At 39.5% G+C, this 20,112-nt stretch overlaps 1 protein-coding gene across 4 annotated transcripts in view; it reads left to right on the top strand.

Annotated features, from left to right (window-relative positions):
- pdzd2 (PDZ domain containing 2) overlaps nt 1–20,112 on the top strand; it is a 114,905-nt gene that overhangs the window by 65,117 nt on the left and 29,676 nt on the right. For all 4 annotated transcript variants that reach the window (XM_037531736.1, XM_017716064.2, XM_017716065.2 and 1 more), the window contains 8 exons: nt 4,627–4,759; nt 5,110–5,280; nt 12,299–12,398; nt 12,718–12,866; nt 15,297–15,416; nt 16,715–16,829; nt 17,664–17,737; nt 19,177–19,393. In XM_037531736.1, the coding sequence (XP_037387633.1) occupies nt 4,627–4,759; nt 5,110–5,280; nt 12,299–12,398; nt 12,718–12,866; nt 15,297–15,416; nt 16,715–16,829; nt 17,664–17,737; nt 19,177–19,393 (1,079 nt within the window). The remainder of the gene's footprint in view (nt 1–4,626; nt 4,760–5,109; nt 5,281–12,298; nt 12,399–12,717; nt 12,867–15,296; nt 15,417–16,714; nt 16,830–17,663; nt 17,738–19,176; nt 19,394–20,112) is intronic.

Genomic DNA, 20,112 nt, shown 5'->3' with positions numbered 1-20,112 from the left:
GCTGTGGTGATACTGTTTCATCAACGTTTTATCCATATGCAAAGCGTCATGGCGACTCGAGTGCACTCCAGGACACTCATTAATCTTCAAAGCCACTGCAGCATCCATGTTTAGGCCAGTTTGGAATATACAGCTGTATTACCACATTGTTAGCAGCAGTGTTATTTATTACTGACTTGTGGTATAATGATTAGCTGTGCTGAGTACCAAAAATGGCACCATGAGTTTTCCAAACTGGTTTTAATACAGTGGGCCAGACTTGGGTACGTGAGCAGGGGCAAATTGTGCCTTAAAACAGTTGTGCAGAGTGCTTGGAGTAATGTTCAGTTTATTAAAGCAAACTATGCAAAGGCCTCGTTACTTCCTGCTCTGTACTTTTAGAGGTGCAGGGTTTAAAAGGCACAGTGCAGTAGTGAAGCTATCAACAAGCTCAGGACAAAAGGGAAAATGAAAGTTCTGCGACGAAGAGGTGTCGGTGTAAGTTGTTTTCCACCAAAACATTGCAGAAGCGGGTCATTTTTCTCCAGCTCAAAACATTGGGAGTTTACAGTAACAAGCATTTTGAGTGCATATTGCAGCTGCATCAAGGCAGATTTTGCACCCCTCTATCTACCGTACATACAGCTGACTTTTATGCGTTGAAATAATCTATTCTTTTGCAGGTATTTATTCTTTCAGCAATCCTCCGAGGTCTCTGTCTCTGTGTAGCAGTTTTGACTGTTGCCTTCATTTTCCAACAACAAAGTGTGTTAATATTTAAACTAAGTCAGTGGGAGTGGTTTGACCTGAAATGCTTGATTCTGAAGAAGCTTACTGAGTCCCAGTTGTTCAAAACGGTGGTGATGCACTATATTTCCAAAACCCATCCAAATAATTTAATTCAGGTGTTCCAGTCATTTCCATGGCCACAGGTGTATAAAACCAAGCACCTAGGCATTCAGACTGCTTCTACAAACATTTGTGAAAGAATGGGTTGCTTTCAGGAGCTCAGTGAATTCCAGCGTGGTACCACGTGATAGTCGTGAAATTTCCCCACTAGGAGGTCGCCAACTTTCTGCAGAGTCAATCACTACAGACCTCCAAAGTTCATGTGGCATTCAGATTAGCTCAAGAACCGTGTGTAGAGAGCTTCATGGAATAGCTTTCCATGGCCGAGCAGCTGCATCCAAGCCTTACATCACCAAGCGCAATGCAAACGTTGTGGTGTAAAGCGCAGCCACTGGACTCTACAGCAGTAGAGACGTGTTCTTTGCAGTGACAAATCACGCTTCTCCATCTGGCAATCCGATGGATGACTCGGAGTTTGCCAGGAGAACGGTACTTGTCTGACTGCATTGTGCCAAGTGTAAAGTTTGGTGGAGGGGGGATTATGGCGTGCAAAGGGTGGGCTGACATCATATTAAACCCTAGGGATTAAGAATGGGATCTCACTCAATTTCATATGCGTGTGAAGGCAAATGAGTGAATACTTTTGGCCACATAGTGTATGTGTTTAACTCCTCTAAAAGCTACCTCAAAAGACAAAAAAACTTGAGAGCTGGCTAGCATGTAGTTTGGATAACAAGAATGCTAGCTAGCTCAGTGCTGTCGAAGTTGTCCGCTAATATAAAACACTGCATTAACTACATGTACAGACTGAAATATTTTATAAGACTTGTTATTTAAAGCTGTGTTGAACATCACTGTTTTTTCCCAGTGAGCAAAGCCCATCCTTGGACATTCAAAATCGTTTTAAAAATACTCAAGTCAGTCAGGGCCATATGATGAATGTTAATGGATGTCCAAAATCTGTTCTAAAAGTCACTTGGTTGGTGACCTCTTAATAATGCCCATGTCCGAACAAAATCTGTTTTTAAAAGTCAGGCAAGAAAGTTATGTTTTTGTTTGTTTGCTGTGTTGTATTAATATAAATTCTTACTTTAAAATGCATTCATTATTTTAATCTATAATATAGAAGTAAATAGATGCAGTAGGTTAAAAGTGAGTTTTCCTCTGGTCCATAGTGAGGTAATTGTGTAAACAGTTTAAAGGTTTATTTAAAATTATTTTAATACTGGCATTTTTTCAGCATAACAACAAGTTCAGCAGCAACTAGATTACCACAGTTCAAAAATTGTGTTGAATGGACTATAATTCCTAAAGCATTCACTACAAATGTGACTGATGGAGTGCTGTACTCCATCACAGTACAGTAAAATGGCATAATTACAGTACTGGAATGACATAAAATGCTTAAGAAAACATAAAAAGGTTTAACAAATAAACAATCTGAGTTTTTGCTTCAAGAGTTCCTGAGTGGGATTTGCACCCAAGGCACTCCAAACTCAACCCAGACTCAAATCCCACCTCACATACTCAAGACTCTGTTTTGTACTTGCACTTCAGAGATTAGACTCGCATGAATCAACTAGATCTCCCTCTGACTGCCTAACACCTGGCTAAATTAGCCATACCTATATGCAGTCAGCAACACTTCCAGGATCTCCATCCATTTTTTGCTGTTTGCACTCGAAAATGGTCTTTAATGTATACATGTGTGAATGGAAGTGTGTGTTGTGCAGGATTACACTGTAAATTGCTAATATATCAGCCTGGTCCTTGCACTTATTCTATGACTTGTACAAGCACAAAAATGTGGCACAACACTTATATGTAGCTATAACTGACAAATGTTAAACTGTGGGGAATTCCTATATTCCTTTAGTTCCTGCACCCCGTCTTTTCCCCCTCTATCCACAAACATCTTGCCGACTACGCCTAAACACAGACTGTGTTTAAAGCTGTAACATGTTACGGAATTTGCTGACTTGCTTCTCTTTGCAAATCATTAAACCACACGTTGGCAGAGGCTTGCAAAAGCACAACAACTGGATTGTAATGAGCCAAGAACTGCATTAGATTAAGATCACTTGTCTCCAAACATTTGAATGGATCCCCCCGGTAATATTCTAAGTTAAGGAGGAACCGTTAAGAAAGAAAAATGAGGCTTTGCGGTTTGTGCCTCGAAATTATTTTACATGCCTCAAAAAAGTTCCCTGAGCTTAAGATATATGAGCCCATGAGAAACCAAGTGTCTCTATGAAGAAAATTTGTGCAGCCCCTTTAGAGCCCCTGCAGTGAGAGTGGTGTTATATCTAGAGAGGTCAGACAGGACCATCATGATTGGGCCTCATTGTTGGGATATAACATTTTTAAGTTTGAAACGGATAATTATATGGAACCACAGCCCACCATAAACAATAGAAGTACATATTTCATCCACCTAGATTCTGTTGTATTGTTTAGGAGAACCTTTTTAAAGAACACAGAGACATCCATCAAATCACTGCTTGTTTACTCTGAGAGCCTGTTCCAGCAGAAAGATCTCACTGTAACAGTTCATGGTGGCAGTGGTTACTTCCTTGTCCTATGCAAGTACGTAGCAATGCCGAGGATTTCTTCTGAGGTCTCTTCCATGAGAGATCATTGAGGCTTTAGGCCAGCTGGACAATCCCATCGCACTTTTTGCCACTGGTGGAAATGGCTTGATTTTACTGCATGAAAATTATGCTGTCCTGGACACTCGACCACGGATGGCTGTGGCATCCCCAGGGATCCAACTTACAAACTATTAACGATAAGTCCAGTGCTTAGACGGTTATGCGTGTATGTTTACCTTTCAATGAGAAAGTGAAACATGCGCACTCTTGTCTCTGCTCCTCTTTAGCCAGCTAGATACCAGCTTTCTTCTATTTGGGAATGTATTCAAGGCAACTTGTCTTCAGGTCGTGCTAAATTTCAATGATGCCATCAAGGTCTGGAAATTAGATAGTGAACAACTTTTATTATTTAATGTGATGTTTCTTTGCCATTATTTATAAATGGAATATATGCTGACAGTCACTTTCAATGCACTGTTTTGTATAGTATGGGAACCCAACAGAACCATGACCCCCAATGGTTCTGCTGTAAATGCAACATATAAAAACTATAGGCAGATTTTTAGAATAAGAACAGTTTTCCAGATTTTGTCCCGACTTTTAGAATGGCCTTTCTGCCCATTTCCATTGTTGTATTTTGAAGAGTTTTAATTGTGGTCACATTGATTTTATCATAAAGTCTAAACACTTTATCCAGGCTACAGTGATCCTAAAAGATTGCTGGTCTAGAGTTTTGGAGATCAGTATGTTGTCTGGTACAGCCTGTGATATCAAACATGACAATTTGCAATATTTTGACAGCAGGCATAAACTCTAACTTTTCCTTATCTTGTGGATGAAGGGCTTTTAAACATCTATTATCTTTTTATTTGTTTATTGTCTTTAATAGCCAATAGTCTATTTTTTTTTCTTCCAAATGTAGTGTTTGTATTGTTTGTAGGTCTCTGCCACAGTCGGTTCCAAGTATTTTCAGTTGAGTTAATTGTTGATCATAATGTTTTTATGGGACTGCACTGCCAATGGTTAGAAGCGTGCATCATTAATTATTTTTGTCTGATACCGAGAAAAAACAGTACATGAAGTTCTAGGCTTTGTGATTTTGTTTTTTTAAACTATTAACTGAACATTTGATCATTTTTATGCAATATGATTTAATAAAAAATAATAAGAAGATGCATAAACATGAGCCTTGGTCTTTTTATCAAAGGGATGGGCGATTGAAAGCAGGTGACGAGCTGCTGATGATCAACGGTCACTCCCTGGTGGGCCTCTCTCATCAGGAAGCTGTGGCTGTTCTCCGGTCTACGGCAGGCCTGGTGCAGCTGGTGGTGGCTAGCAGGGTATGTTTAAAAAAAGAAACCCGACATACAGACTCATGCATTGTCCCGGTTTGATTTCTTCATTATGTCCCAGTATATGCAATGAGTATTCCTGCTCGTTTTAAAGGAGTTTTGCACATGAAATGTCTTTCCAAATGCAGCTGCATCCACAGCAATCCAACTGTTCCAACGGCCGAGCGTCAGCTTGAAGCCTCTAAAAAATTGAAGAGGGGAAATCTTAATGTGCTTGCCGTGTGGCTTTCATAGATAAAGTTAAAAATAAACCCGGGCTCTTTTACACCGCGCGCACTCACTCTCACTCTCTCTCTTTCTTTCCAACCTGCTTGGATTCTCTGCTTGCGCCGCTTCAGGACGAGTCTGAAGTGGACTTCCACAAGTACCCGTCCACCAGCCTGCCGGACCTGGTGAGCACGTGCTCGGGACAGGACGCCCTGCCCTCCCCTGGGGAGGAGAAGGAGAACATGGAGCCGGATGTGGAGGACGTGAGGGCTAGCAGCCTCTCCCTGCCCACACAGGACTCGGTATGTACGCCAGTCGCCCTATCAGCCGCAGCATCTCCCGCCATTATCTCACACTGTCTCCCCTTAATCTGGAATGCTACTGCGTCCTATTTACTGTGTGTCTGCATCTGTGCCTTTCCTTATGTAATCCTTTTCCTCTTTTTTTTGTCACCCTCTAAATCTGCACTTATATGCACTAATTACATAAAAGGGCATATTTTAGATGAATATCCAAATATCCAATGTCCAATGTAATTGTATGAGACTTGTGGGCTGATGCAGTGTCTGATATTTTTCATGTATCTGCTGAACATTTATAAATAATTTTTATTTATGTGTAGAAATTGGAACTACAGGATCAGCATTACAGAGAAATATAGTCGTTTTAGGGTTACAAATGCAGTAAAAAGAATAAAATGCGGACATTTTGGCATAGCAGCCCAGCTTTCAGCTGGTATAATAAATGTCATCAATTATCAGTTTGAAATATCAATCAGATCTAAACATATGTTTAATGATGATAATATTATAAGCAATATGATGCCAATATTATTGTGCATCCATAATCGTAGCATTCATTTACTAAATCGGGTATTCAGATAAATATGATTTTATCTAAGTGAATAATGTAGGAGACAGAAAATAGCAAAAATAGAAATATTCAGATAGCAGTGTTTAACTTCGACAGCAACGTAGGCTGAGCTAATGGTTTTGAGTACAGAACACTGTCATGGTAAAAATAACAAGAGCATGTATAATGTATCCAAACCAAACCTTCATGATCTCATATCATGTAGCTATTATATCAAATAAAATACTTTATAAAGAAAATGAATGAAAAATAATACAAATAAGAGGTAAATAACTAATGCAAAACTAAACTATTAAGGGTGGCTCCACCCCCAGTGCTATAATATCTGTATTATTTAAAGCTGCACTATAAGATTTTTATCATTTCTAAGTCAGGAGAAAATAAAGCATGCTTTAAAATGGTGTTAGTCACACTGAGATAGCTGAAATAAATGTCTTGAGTTTCACTGGAATTTTCAGTGCCACGTCATACATTTTACATAGCAACACCATACGCACAAGTGAAAAAAAGGTCTGGCTCGATGTTTATGACTGGGATGCTAAATCGAATTATAAACTCTTACATAGTGCAGCTTTATAAAATTAATTAAATTAATTTTTTGATAGAAAAATATCAAATAGAATTGTATATAACTTCTCTATTTCTATTGCACAGGCCTCCAAACATACTTGAGTGCTATTGAAACCAAGTGCTTCACAATTGCTATGAAGTTCTCATGCCATATTGTGAATGAGAGCACACTTGATATATGACGTATGATGTATTGAAGTATGACTCATACCTTATAACTCATCAATATATCACTAACACAAGTTAGGTGTTTTAATAAGGCTTTTATATGCTAAGAATTAGGACTCTTATTATTAATCTGTATCATTTAATTTCCCTCAGCAGGTTGTTGCTAAAACACAGGCAGTCGTTTTAAATAGGGCAGTGAATTTTTCTGTTTATCGGTTTCCTTCTTTTTCATCTGTGTCCTAGGGGCTTGTTCATGTTCTTGCGGTTTATCTCTGTTTTTTTGGTTTTGTTTTTTTTTATTTCTTTGCTCCGTTTTCTAAGCAGTCCAAGCCAAAGCATTTGCCCAAATGCATCACAGATAAGAAATAATTCATTTGCTGTGAGCAAGCAGAGGCACATCAACTGAGTGCTGTCAGGCATTGTTAATGTTTAATCAAGCCACAGCCAAGTGTCGTTCTAGTTTGATGATCAACAGTGACACAGCTAAATACTGGACAGTGGACAAAGTTGCCATAGTCAGCATGTTGAGGGTTAAGGTGGAGCTGGTTTCTAGAATTTAGGAAAGGGTTGTCAACAGTGCTCTGTTTGAGAGTCTCTTTGGAGTTGAGTAAAGTGGGTCACCATCCACCCGCCTCACTCTGTAACCACCACCAACAACTACCAAACCCTTACAACAGCTTCTAGCTGCGCGTTCTTGCTCGCAGGGAGAAAAAAATGAAAACATCCTCCTCTCCCACCCGCCATCAAATTATATTAGCATTCCCCGGCTCCTGCTGACTTCAGCCATGAATTGGAGCAATTACACTTGGCTTAAACCTGTTACACCAGACTCTGCATCTGGCGGCCTTTCGGACTGATATAATAGTGTGGAGTAGAGTATCAGTATCAGAGCCTGTTGTGCTCCTCTCACTCTGGTAATGACCCATTTATTGTTGATTTGATGAATAGCAGATGGGCCTAGGCAGTAAAGCGATGAAAATTATTGAAATGAAACATTATTTTCAATATCGATAAGACAAGTTTCAGTTTTTTTTGTAAAAAGTAATTATGCTGTTCTGTTCCTCAGTCTGTTACTGGCAGCAAAGGCTCGAAGTTTGAACAACTGCTAATTCAGTACATTGGTTGCCATTTAGCTCCCTTTATTTACTAGGCAGTAAGGATGACGTGCAAATTCATAAATATGATATGTATTGTGGTTTGTGCATCATGGTATTTTTCATGCAGAATATGAAAAACAATGCTCACATATATCTATTTATATAATTCTCTATACTGGTTTCCTATTGTCCAGCTTTTTTCCCAGCAATAACATATATAAATGCTTCTCCATTGAAGGTGGAACGGAAAATGCAAAAAAGAAATTGCATAACTTTGGCTTCACATTTTCTCCTCACTCCAGTAGCTAAACATTTGGGTGTTCTTTGCAAATGAGTTAGCATATTTGAGGTATTAGCACAGGTAAACAGGTCGGCACTGTTCGATCTAGAGCTCTTTGTCCGTCAGTACACTGAGAAGCCCTGCCCTGCCATAGAGCTATAGAAAACATTCCTGTTATCACACATTCTATAGCATGAAATCGAACTGTATTCCTCAGTGCATGTCATCTCACGACCTCCCAATCAATCAATAAATAAATAAATAAATACTGCTAGTAATGGTATTAACATGCGTATCATGACACCCCTACTACACAAGCAGGACATGTATCTAGAATTTCTTTTTTTTTTTTTCTTTTCCTTTCCAGAAAGTACTTGGTTCCTGATTTCTTTCCAGTTCTCCCAGTCATTATATATGTAGTGAGAGAGTTTAGAAATAAACAAAGATTTATGTGCACAAAACTAGGTACTAATGTTATTTGTGTTGAATTCTCCTTCAATAATCTTTCAGCATGCTCGTGATCATCAGATTCATCCACTCAGACAAGGGATCCAAAGCACAACTGCCATAACAAAATGTCCTTCTGCACATTGCATGCAATTGCACATTTCTACCAGAGAGATCCAAATCCCCAAAATGTACACAGTGCAGCTTTAGGATTGTGAGATTCTACTGTTTGAGGTTAAGCACTGATGATCATATCAGTTGGTAAACCACTGTTTAACAAAAGCTGTTTGAGGATAAAAGGAAAGTATATAATATAAATACAGAATTAAATTGGACTAAATTTTCAGGAATCTGGCTTTCCTTAAAATTAGTGCTGCCTCTGCCAAAAAACTAATTCAGGCCCTAAAAATGTGTAAAATATGAAAAGATTTTTGGTCGTATTGCCAAACCCTCATAGTGTTCTTGTATTTTAATCTTGTATTTTAACAATGATGTTTTTGAGTGCTGGTTATTGTACGAGCATTTATTAGTTGGTTGTGTTCTCCAGAAAACAGTTCCCTGTCAGGTTCCATTGTAACTGTCAGGTGCACCACCATTTAAGACAGAGAGAATGACAGAGGGAGGGAAGAACAGAACAAACAAAACAAAAGAGGCATCTAGAGGAAGTGCAGAGCTGTGACTGTCACATTGAGTCTTGTGAGGCATGGAGGTGTGTGAGGTTTCATCAAAGCCCACGGGCCTGTCTGAAACAACACTTGTAGCATAGCTCACACTGTAGTGCACTCATGCAGGAGACAGACTCACATCTCCGGCAACCGAGAGCTCCCTGATCGCTCTAATAAAATCAGAGACAAGGGCCTACTCTCTGAAATGAGAGACGGCAGTCTTTTCCCATGCGTCGCTGTGTAAACTTGTTTCAGGACACGGGCTGCTGCCCGAGAGTGGAGCTTGTTGTTATGAAGCATAGCTCGATATTATGTTCAAGATAACTGGGGACAGAAATTTGCACATCATGCTTTGATGTTTATGTGTATTCCACAGATGCAGGGGACGGTGTTGAAAAGGTCTGTTGTGATTTTGTTACACATTTCCCTGTCAGGGCTTTCATAGAAATAGATTTTAGTTTGGCTGTCTTAGGTGACTGAAGGAGGGTCGCTGTAATTTGAATATACAGGTATCTGAACTGGTCTGTTCATTTACATAATCAGGTAATCTAATAATGCATATGTGTTGAATAATTAAAAATATAAACAGTGAAATAAATTGTGTGTATGTGTGTAAACGTAAGGTTTAGGCAGTGCGTGAATATTGGGACACAAGAAGTCGATATCCGTTCCACAATTATTGTAACGACAACATGCGCTGAGCTACGGTACTGTACAGAAGTCAGAGAGCACTTTTATTTATTTCATTTCCAGTCAGAACAGCAGCACATTTGTTTTTCAGGAGATACTTCTGATGTGAAAAGATATGACACTCCACTTGGATAAGAAAGGGATAAGTCAAGGAAATGGGGGGTTTTCAGATCACAAGTTCAAACTGTTTTTGATGAATATAGAAAAATAGGGTTCCTGTATGCAGGACCTGGTAGATCACCAAACAGTCATCCTCAGCTAAACAACACTTCAAGATTTTATCATTTAAACAGGAGAAAATCAGGTTTCACTCTTTAGATCTTAAAAAAAAAAAAAAAACGCAGGTGTTTATATTCATCCTTCCACTGTGAGAAGATCAAATCAAATCAAATCAAATTTATTTGTATAGCGCTTTTTACAACGGATGTTGTCACAAAGCAGCTTTACAGAATTTCAGAAAAGACAAAGTTTCAACAGGACTGTAAGAATGTACAGAATGTACAGAAACCCCCCAGTGGGCAAGCCGGGGGCAACAGTGGCAAGGAAAAACTCCCTCAGAACTGAGGAAGAAACCTTGGGAGGAACCAGGCTCACCAGGGGGGACCCATCCTCCTCTGGTCAAACTACCTACAAGTGATTATACTACTAATATTAATAGCAGTAATATTGATATTAGGAATATCTAGGAGTCTATGAGAACATCAGGGTAGGGTGGGCAGCTCATCCAAGGAGGTTGGTGGTAGCTGAGGCATGGGCAGCTGGTCTGAAGTGGGTAGCAGGGGGGCTCGGCAGTCAGTCATCCTTCAGTGTCCAGCCGGACATGTGGGCGGTTGTATACCCGGAAAAAAAAGCAGGTAAATGGAATTAGTTTTGTTCTATCCGTTTGTACATAAACAGGGAATGTGAACATTTACAGAGTGTGACTAATGACCCCGGCAGATCTGATAATTTGCAAATCAAAAAAGAAGCTGTTTTCAGAAGAATGGACTGTCCAGCCCAGAGCTGAGACCTCAACATCAGTGAATGCAATTGGGATTACTTTGGGATCACTAAGCAGAAACCAGCTTCTAAGTGTGGATATCTAGAATTTCTTTATTCATTTATTAATAACAGCTTAAAAATAACCTAGTTGGGTAGTTTAGTATGTTGTTTAGTATGTAGTTTAATATGACTTGAATTGTTAATTCCTGATCTTAATGTAAATTTGCTGTTTGTACCAGTGCCTAACTGCCTGTGCATTGCTGAAGCTACTTATTAGAGTAATAGTTAAGGAATCAGCATTGGACAAGGATGAATGCAGAGGATGGAGGGTGTTCTCTGGGTTAATCAGATATCAAGAAGAGGTCTGCATTGGTACCTTCTATTTAAAACAGAACAATCTGAAACATTCAGGCTTTAGAGATTTGAAATGCTGATGCTGGCCTGCTCTGACGATCCAAGCAAGCCATTCTTAACAGCCCATCCCTCTGGCTTTGCTCAGGTACATGCACACAGACAGATAAACGCATACCATGACTGCGAGCACTGACCTCTGCGTGATCCTTTTGGTACACTTTGCTTGGAGCCACCAGTCCGTCTCCTAAACGCCCAGGATTTTAGAATTATTTTTTGAAGAGACCTTATGTTAGCATGTGAATTGGCATGTGAAATTCTTACCAGTTAAAGTAAGGGATTCTTTGAATTCCTCTAGAATTCATTTGCCATACTAGACAAACAGATCTAGTAGAGTTGAGTCTCATGTGTGGTCCTGTGTTCTCTTGCTCGCGTGATATTCACAGCCTGTTCCAGGGCTGCTTGATGGGTTCAAGCTGTGTCAACATGAAGAAAATTTTATTTAACTCTGTTAGAGGAAAGCATGTGTGGACACTTGTATTGCCAGCTATAATTAGCTATAATTATCCATATGCATCCTTATTTATACGTTTTATTATTTTTAATAAAACACAAAAAATTTTACTCACAGTCAATAAGTGTTTCGGTAGTCACAGTTTTTAATGTTACGCACTTATTTTCAGACTTTGGGGACACATTTACTTCAAAACAATAGGACCTACCTGCTAACTGCCTACTATATCGCCAAGAGAGACAGGGATGCAGTCTTGGCGACATAGTCAGGGATGCACTTCCTGCTCTAAAACGCAGGGGTGTGGCTAAAAAAATGTTTTTTGTACTAAAAAATCAAATGATAGTAAATCTTTCAAATTCTCTTTAAAGAAATCAAAAAGTGTGTGTGTGTGTGTGTGTGTGTGTGTGTGTGTGTGTGCGTTCAATTTGGGCGATGAGGAACTTTGCTGTCTTCAGCCCAAACATGCTATTTTCCTTCTGTCTGTGAAGACTTTCTTGAGACACTCTGCAAATGTTTAGAGATCCGCCAAAGTGAACGTCTCAGAAAGCTCTTCAAGTGGAGTTTTTCCCTTTGGCCTCTGCCAATTTTTCCCATTTAGCACTGATGTGAAGACTTTGCTCTGCCTTTCTGGGCTGGAAGGGACAGTTCGCTGCAGTGTCACTAATTCCCTCTATCCTCTATCAGTTCACAGAGCTGGATAAGCTGGATGAGCGTGGCCGAATGGAAGGACCCAAAGGATGTTGCCGCAGCCCCACGCCTATGAAGTTCCGCAGCAGATCCCAAGGTCAGGCACACAAGTGGTGTTGTTTTATATCAAGTCAGAGCACAAGCAGGGCATGGAAAATTTGTAAAGGATGAAGTTTAAATGGATTTTTACCAGTAGTTGCTGTTGTAAATTGAAGGTTCTTCATCTCCTAGTCATGCAACAAGTAATAAATATGTTTGGCCAGGCAGGTTAAACAATGCTAAAATTAATGCTGCTTGTCTCAGCCCCAGATGTTTCAAGACATGTTTTGAAGTAAATCTCAGTATTTGCAGTATTTTGTGTAGCTTACACAGCAGTTGTTTTTACAATTTGCTCATGTTGACTTTGATACAATTAGGTGGTGGCTCGCGTCTGGAGTCTGTTGGGGAAGATGATGAGCTGATAGTTGAAAACGGTGATTCAGGAACTGACGTAGCAGAGAAGCCATCACGTGGTGGACGTAAACACTCCCTCCCACAGCAGCTGGACACAGTGGGAATCCGACAGGTCAGTCCATCATACAGGAAATCCCTTTGAAAATGACTTGGCCCAAATAATTTTAATACTTAGGTATTTGCCTCACACACACACACACAGACTCATTGTGCACTTAGTTCTACAATTACACACTGTAGTGCATCTATTTCTCGCACACTTTGTTAGCCCCATTTTACCCTGTTCTTCAGTGGTCAAGAAACCCCATGGGCCTTCACAGAGCAGGTACTTTTTGGGTGATGGATCATTCTCAGCAATGCAGTTACACACTGATGTGGTGGTGGTGTGTTAGTGTGTGTTGTGCTGGTATGTGTAGATCACACAGAGCAGTGCTGCTGGAATTTTTAAACATTGTGTCCACTCACTGTCCACTCTGTTGCACCTGTGCTGTTGGTCCACCTTGTCCATGTAAAGCCAGAGGTGATAGCTCATCTCTTGCTGTACAGTGTGAGCTCATCATCCTCTAGTACTTCAGTGGTTGTCACAGGCCACTGCTGACCTGGATATTTTTAGTTGGTGGACTATTCTCAGTTCAGCAGTGACACTGAGGTGTTTTATAAACTTCAGCAGCACTGCTGTGTCTGATCCACTCAGACCAGCGCAACACAAACATCAATGTCATTGCAGTGCTGAAAATGATCCACCACCCGTATAGTACCTGCTCTGTGAGGGTCCATGGTGGAACGGACCAATGAAGAACATGTTGCACAGTTGGAAAACTGCCATGCGGCGCAGTTTCTGAAGGAAGGGGATCATGCTCTGCTTCAGAATGTCACAGTAAATGTTGGAATTCATGTTTCCCTCAATGAACCGCAACTTCCCAGTGCCAGCGGCAGTCATGCAACTCCAGACCATGATGCTACCACCACCACGATTGACTGTAGGCAAGAGACAGTTGTCTTGGTACTCCTCACCAGGGCGCCACCACACATGCTGGACACCATCTGAGCCAAACAAGTTTGTCTTGACCACAGGACATTGTTCCAGAAATCTGTATTCTTGGACTGTTCAGGTTTAGAAGAGCCTTCCTTCTGGGATGACGGCCATGCAGACCAAGTTGATGCATTGTGCAGCATATGGTCTGAACACTGACAGGCTGACCTCCCACTTCTTCTACCTCTGCAGCAATTTTGGCAGCTCTCATGCATCTATTTTTGGGGGGCAGAATTTTGTTTATTTATTTATTTATTTTGCCAACCTCTGAATATGACGCTGAACACGTGGATTCCACTTCTTTGGTCAACTCTGGGGAGGCCTGTTCGGAGTGGATCCTGGAAAAGCACTATGTGACCTTACTGTGCTATAGCTCAGTTTCAGGGTGTTAGCAATCTTCTTATAGCCTAGGCCATTTTTTGGAGAGCAACAATTCTATTTCTCACATCTTCAGAGAGTTCTTTGCCATGAGGTGCCATGTTGAATATCCAGTGGCCGTTATGAGCAAATTGTACCCAAAATGCCAAATTTAAAAGCCCTGCTCCACATTCACACCCGGAACCTTGTAACTCTAACAAGTCACATGACACCAGCGAAGGACACAACTGGACACAATGTGCACATGTTCACTGTGAGGTGTACTCACTTGAGTTGCCAGCTATTTAGACATTAATGGCTGTGTGTTATTTTTAGAGGACAGTAAATATATACTGTTATACTAGCTGTACACTGACTATTTTGTTATAGCCTAGTTTAATTTTTATAGTGTTGTCCCATGAAATGGTATAAAAAAAATTTGCAGAAGTATGAGGAGAGAAAATTTGTAAATTTACCTGGAGTTTAATTTCTTCTAGCATACGCAGCAATATTACCACACTGTTCTACCATTTGGCTTTTAGATCTAAGGAGCTGTCACACTACCAATGTTTTAAAATGGTCCTCTGAGTATTTGTGGCCTGGTTATTGATGCAGAAACACAGAGAGCCACCCAAGACAGCTTTAGCGAGGTCTAAGTGCTCTTTGATGTCTAATTATCTGGCAGAGGCACATCAAAGGCCAATCTTATCGACCAGTCTCTTTCTTTAACGCAGATTACGAGATCCCCATGGATCCACTAATTGCGATGGTTGTCAGAAAGTAATTGAGAGATGAGAAGGTGGAAAGTGACCTTCAATTGACCTTTATTACTAGTGCTATGACTGTTTTTAACCATTTTATTTTGATAAAGGATTTGACATTAAATTTGATATTAAGTAAAATAATGGCCTGAGCAGTGTTTACAGTCTGTCTTCTGTATATAAGTTGTGCCTGAAAAATGAGAGTAAGCTTTGCTTAATAGGTCTTTTGTCTTACAGTATTATATAAGGCTTCAAACTGGCTTATTGTCAAAAATGAATTAACAGATTAATAATTGTTGTTTGTTTGCTCCCTGCACTGAAGAATGAGGCATGTGTTGTGTAGTGTCAAGCTTTATTTAAAGTACACGGTCCCTTTTATAACCCTCTCCAGGAATATCAAATCGTGAAGAAATCAGCGCGTTCCCTAAGTACTGTTCAAGTGGAGTCTCCATGGCGACTGGCACAACCGTCCATTATCTCCAACATTGTCCTGATGAAAGGACAGGGCAAGGTGAGTGGCCTCTTTGGACAATAGATGCAGCCACACAAGCACCTTCTGTGCTTCCTCATCATATAAGACAGGCCTTTGTTGTATAGTATTGAGTCATAAATCATACAAGCGTCATGATTTATCAGATTAAACTTAATGCTTGATATATATTTAGATATTGGAGGCAGAAGTTTTTTATTCAGTCATTATTTTTATATCTTTATCACCCCAGTAATAAAAATGTAGAAAAATAATGAGGAGGCGGGGCATAATTTTTTTGAGATATAAAACAGTCATTCCATAGAAACTTAATGCTGTGGATAGGAACCTGAGTTCTCGATGTCTGCAGCTCAAGTGTAGTCATTATATTTACTATGCAGAGTGACCAGTGAACCTACTGGTCTTTTGTGTTTTTTATGTAGTACTGAGGATGCTAAAATATGGTTTGGATACAAAATGATTCTTTGGTGACAATATTTTTGGATTTCTGGTCTCTAACTCCACCGTTGTGGACATAGTCTAACTAGAAGAGGCTCAGTTTTGTTTTGCCTTAGATCTACGTGGACACGCAAAAGTGATCTTTTCAAATCAGATCTGAACCACTTTCAAATGCGGTCCTAGATCAGGTACATCTGATTTATGGCAAAGCGACCTTAATGAGAACAGTCAGATCAGAATTCATGTGTTTTTTTTATTCTTTATTCTTGCACATGTGATATCTTTCAGCAATAACGTGGCAATGGCACCTAACCTGAATTACATGCCAATAAACACTGGAAAAACAATGCATCTGACTCTTTCTCACCTTTGTCTTTCTCTGAGCTGAGAGCTGTTCAAAGCTGATTGTCTTTATGATGAGTGCTTATTGTTCTGGTTAGTTTTGTTTGCTGTCAAGGTGTGCGCACGTGGGTCATTTCAGGAGACCGATCTGTTTACATTAAAGATTTGATGATGACCGAAGTCGGAAGAATCAGATTTGAGCAAGAAATCTGAATTGAGCAGTGAAGCCTGTAATGTGAATGCAGTCTACATTTCACTAAAACTGAGCATTTCATATCAAACTACAAATCTGTATGGAACCGTTATTTCAGTCACGCTTCCACAGAATGGTTAACTGCCTGCTCCTGCGTGAAACTGTGCAGGCACCTTTTCTTAATTAAATTCAAATTTCAAGTGTGTCATCAGTGTGTGCCAGGAACATGTCACAGAACAAAAATTTCATACCTACCAATTATATCTACTGTTACAGTATAAACACTCGTTCTCACACACAGCAATTGTATAAACTGTATGTCTTTTTGTCTTTTCTTTTATGGCAGGGTCTGGGTTTCAGCATTGTTGGAGGCCAAGATTCTGCTCGAGGGAGGATGGGGATATTTGTCAAGACAATTTTCCCCAATGGAGCAGCAGCAGCAGATGGAAGACTCAAAGAGGGTAAGTACTCAGAGGACTGTGAACCACTGTATTAGTAGACACATACACTCTGGGATAAATACAATATAATATGAATATAATAAAAATTTTGCAAATTAAATGAACAAGTGCAAAGCACCACATAATGTGAAAGTTCTGTACGCTCTGCTTCTTGGCTTGAATGGCAGCACTTTGGCACCTTTATTTGTAAGAGTGTTGTTGGTGGCAATTAGTTCCAAAAAAAATGTATTATGGTTAACCAAAGGAAATAAAGCTTTTCTATCTCATTATGCAAGTGTAGGAACTCTATTGAACATATTTGGAGCAGTAAACAATCTGATACACTGTTTGCTGTTGTAAAGAGATTTACAGTGAGACTAAAGCACAGACTCGTGCTTTTATCATTTTAAGTATGCATCGGTCGACCACACAAGCTAGAAAGTTAGCTCAATCAATCTCACTAGCTAGCAAGTAACTTACGAACTACTTATGATTTAGATTTTGCCTTGAACCATGTAAACATTCATCAGCCTGAATGTCTTCTCTCCAAATCTTTGCTGTCACCAATTCTGTACAAAATCAAAAATGTAATGGATTCAAAGAAGAGAAAGCTGGCATCTGGAATGGTTCAATAAATCCTCCTTCAGTCCACATTTTAAACTGTGCAGTGTGTGTATAAAAACCTTGTGAGACACCCCTTCACATTATTGCTAAAATGTCCTGAAAATGTGCTTATTTAGTTGTTTTTTGGATGTTGCTTTCATGTTGCTTTTCTCTGTTCAGATCTTCCCTCTCACCTTGGTTATATTGTTTAATCTCTTCTGTTGTTTGTCTCCTTCATTCTTTCTTTTTCAGGGGATGAGATTCTAGAAGTGAATGGAGAATCTCTTCAAGGCCTCACGCATCAGCAGGCCATTCAGACTTTTAAGGTAAACCTCTTAATCATCCTTTCTGACAGCTGCGGTCATGCAGAAGGCCCGACATGGGAGTTTTGGTCACATCCAGATCCTTAAAGTTAATCCTGCTGCTCAAGCTGTGGTCAGGTCAGCTAAGGGACAGAAGTTGCTGTTTGGAATGGATCTTAAAAAAAATCTGGAATTCTGTGAACATTCCTGATGTATTCAGTAGATGTGAAAGTGGGTGTTTTTCATCTGCTTCAGTGGTGACAGCATGCTTGTGGTCTGTATCTCTCAATCAGAGATTAGAAATGAGAATGAAATCTGAAAAACAACAGTGCTTTTCACCAGAAAAAAAAAAAAACCAAAACAGAAACAAAGTCACGTAAAACACGACCGTTGTTTCTCAGATTTGATTAGGAAGTTAATATTGTGGTTAGTTTTCACTGCCTGCATGTCAGTTTTACTATGTCTTAGAAAATTATTTTTCCACTGCACTTTGCTCTTTATTGCATGATGTATCTTTTCTGCAGTGGTCTTTATGACCACCTTTTATGAAGTAGGCTAATGCTAAGGTGTGTGACCTATTAGTAGTCAGCTATGTGGTCTGTGTGGTGACCATCTTTTGCAGATAAATATTACCAAGAACCAGTTTCATTTTTCATGTACAATATTTGGCATTGGATCATGCTATTACTTAGTTGACTTACATTACCCATCAAATATTATATGACTTTATTAAAAGAAAATAAAGTTGATGTGCAAATTGAATAGTCCCTCCCATTTCTGTCATTTATACCGATATTTCTTATCCCTTGCGAATCACTCACAAACATTAGACATCCTGAGGTAAACTGGCACTCTCCCACCTCCCCATGGAGAACTAATCCCATCCGAATATGGCTATTGTTTACTTGTTTGCTCTGTAATAATTTAGGGAATAGAACAATAAACACTGTTGGCTGGAGAGATAAGCTGCATTTTGAAGCTGTTCACTTGAACTGTGTAGCTAAATTATTCTTTTCCATTTAAAGGGATACATTTTAAAAACATCAGTTTTTTTTACCCTCAGTATTTTACCTCCAGTCATACAAAATAACACTTTAAAACCCTGAAAACTGAGCTTTTGGAGACATTTTCCACATTGGAGATGATTTTAAAAATTGTAGATTTAAAAAAAACTCTGATGACCAGGCACTTTCTGTATTTTATTTGGTAATATCAGGTTTTAGTAATGATGCAGCTGACCCCACAGAAGCTCATTATTTTCATCTTTGCTTTAACATTAGAGGAGAAATGTAAATAAAAATGTTATATACAAAGTTATTGTAGAATCAACCTGTCTTAACAAAAAAAAATACTTCAACTGACACGTAAGATTTATTTGTGTTTTTTTTAACAAGACAGTTGATAAAACGGTCAGTGACCTTTTTCTTCTTAATCAGTATTATTTGTGTTTTGCTCTTATACAGCAACTGAAGAAAGGTGTGGTTACTTTAACTGTACGCACCCGTCTGCGGAGTCCCAGCCTAACTCCTTGCCCGACACCCACACTGCTCAGCCGATCCAGTTCACCCAATTCTAACACCAGTGGTGGGACCCCTGTACCACCTGGGTTTGATGATGGAGACTCCCGGAAGGGACCTGGCCCAAAAGATCGTATCATAATGGAGGTCACACTAAATAAAGGTAGCTGTTGTACAAAGGGTTAATTTGTCAGGGCAAATCTGATCAGACTGAGATCAGATTTTTTTAAGGGCAACCCATAATGTTTTCTGAGCATATATTATTAGTGAATTATCCGCAAACCCAGTTCCAAAAAATTTGGTAGGTAGGTGAAATGCAAATAAGATATTTAATGTTTTACTGCTGTGACACTGACATGGTATTAGCATGTTTGTGTTTGCTGCTATTCTTAGTCAGGCAGTGACACTGAGGTGTTTAAAAGCTCTAGCAGCGCTGCACACACTAACACCGCCACCACATTAGTGTCACTGCAGTACATACAAAGTGTACCTATTAAAGTTCTCAGTGAGTGTATAGCATATGACAAGGGTTCAAAGCCATTTTGCTTCATTGCATTATAATTAGAAAGTTTTCTGGCCAAAATAGCCAGACTTTTAAACATAAGGCTTCATATGTTCATTTTCTTATTCAATTTTGAAGACTTGTTGAGAAATAAAACAGACTGAAACATGATAGTTTTCAGTTACAGTGATTTATTTTCAGTCTTCTCTTAGTAAAATAGTCCCACACCTGGGTGCTGAAATGAACGGAGGCTAAAAGTCAGAGGTTAACAACACTCAGACAGTCTGTCCTGCCAAAGTATGAGCCAGTATTCTTGCTGAAATAACTCTGCCCTCAGAACGCTCCAAGAGCTATTTCTCATTCTTTAGTCTGTAAAGCAA

The sequence above is a fragment of the Pygocentrus nattereri genome, chromosome 20 (genome assembly GCF_015220715.1).
Source record: "Pygocentrus nattereri isolate fPygNat1 chromosome 20, fPygNat1.pri, whole genome shotgun sequence".
NCBI classification, from domain to species: Eukaryota; Metazoa; Chordata; class Actinopteri; order Characiformes; family Serrasalmidae; genus Pygocentrus; species Pygocentrus nattereri.
The sequence above is the reverse complement of the archived record's forward strand: the minus strand, read 5'-3'. Positions and strand labels throughout refer to the sequence as shown.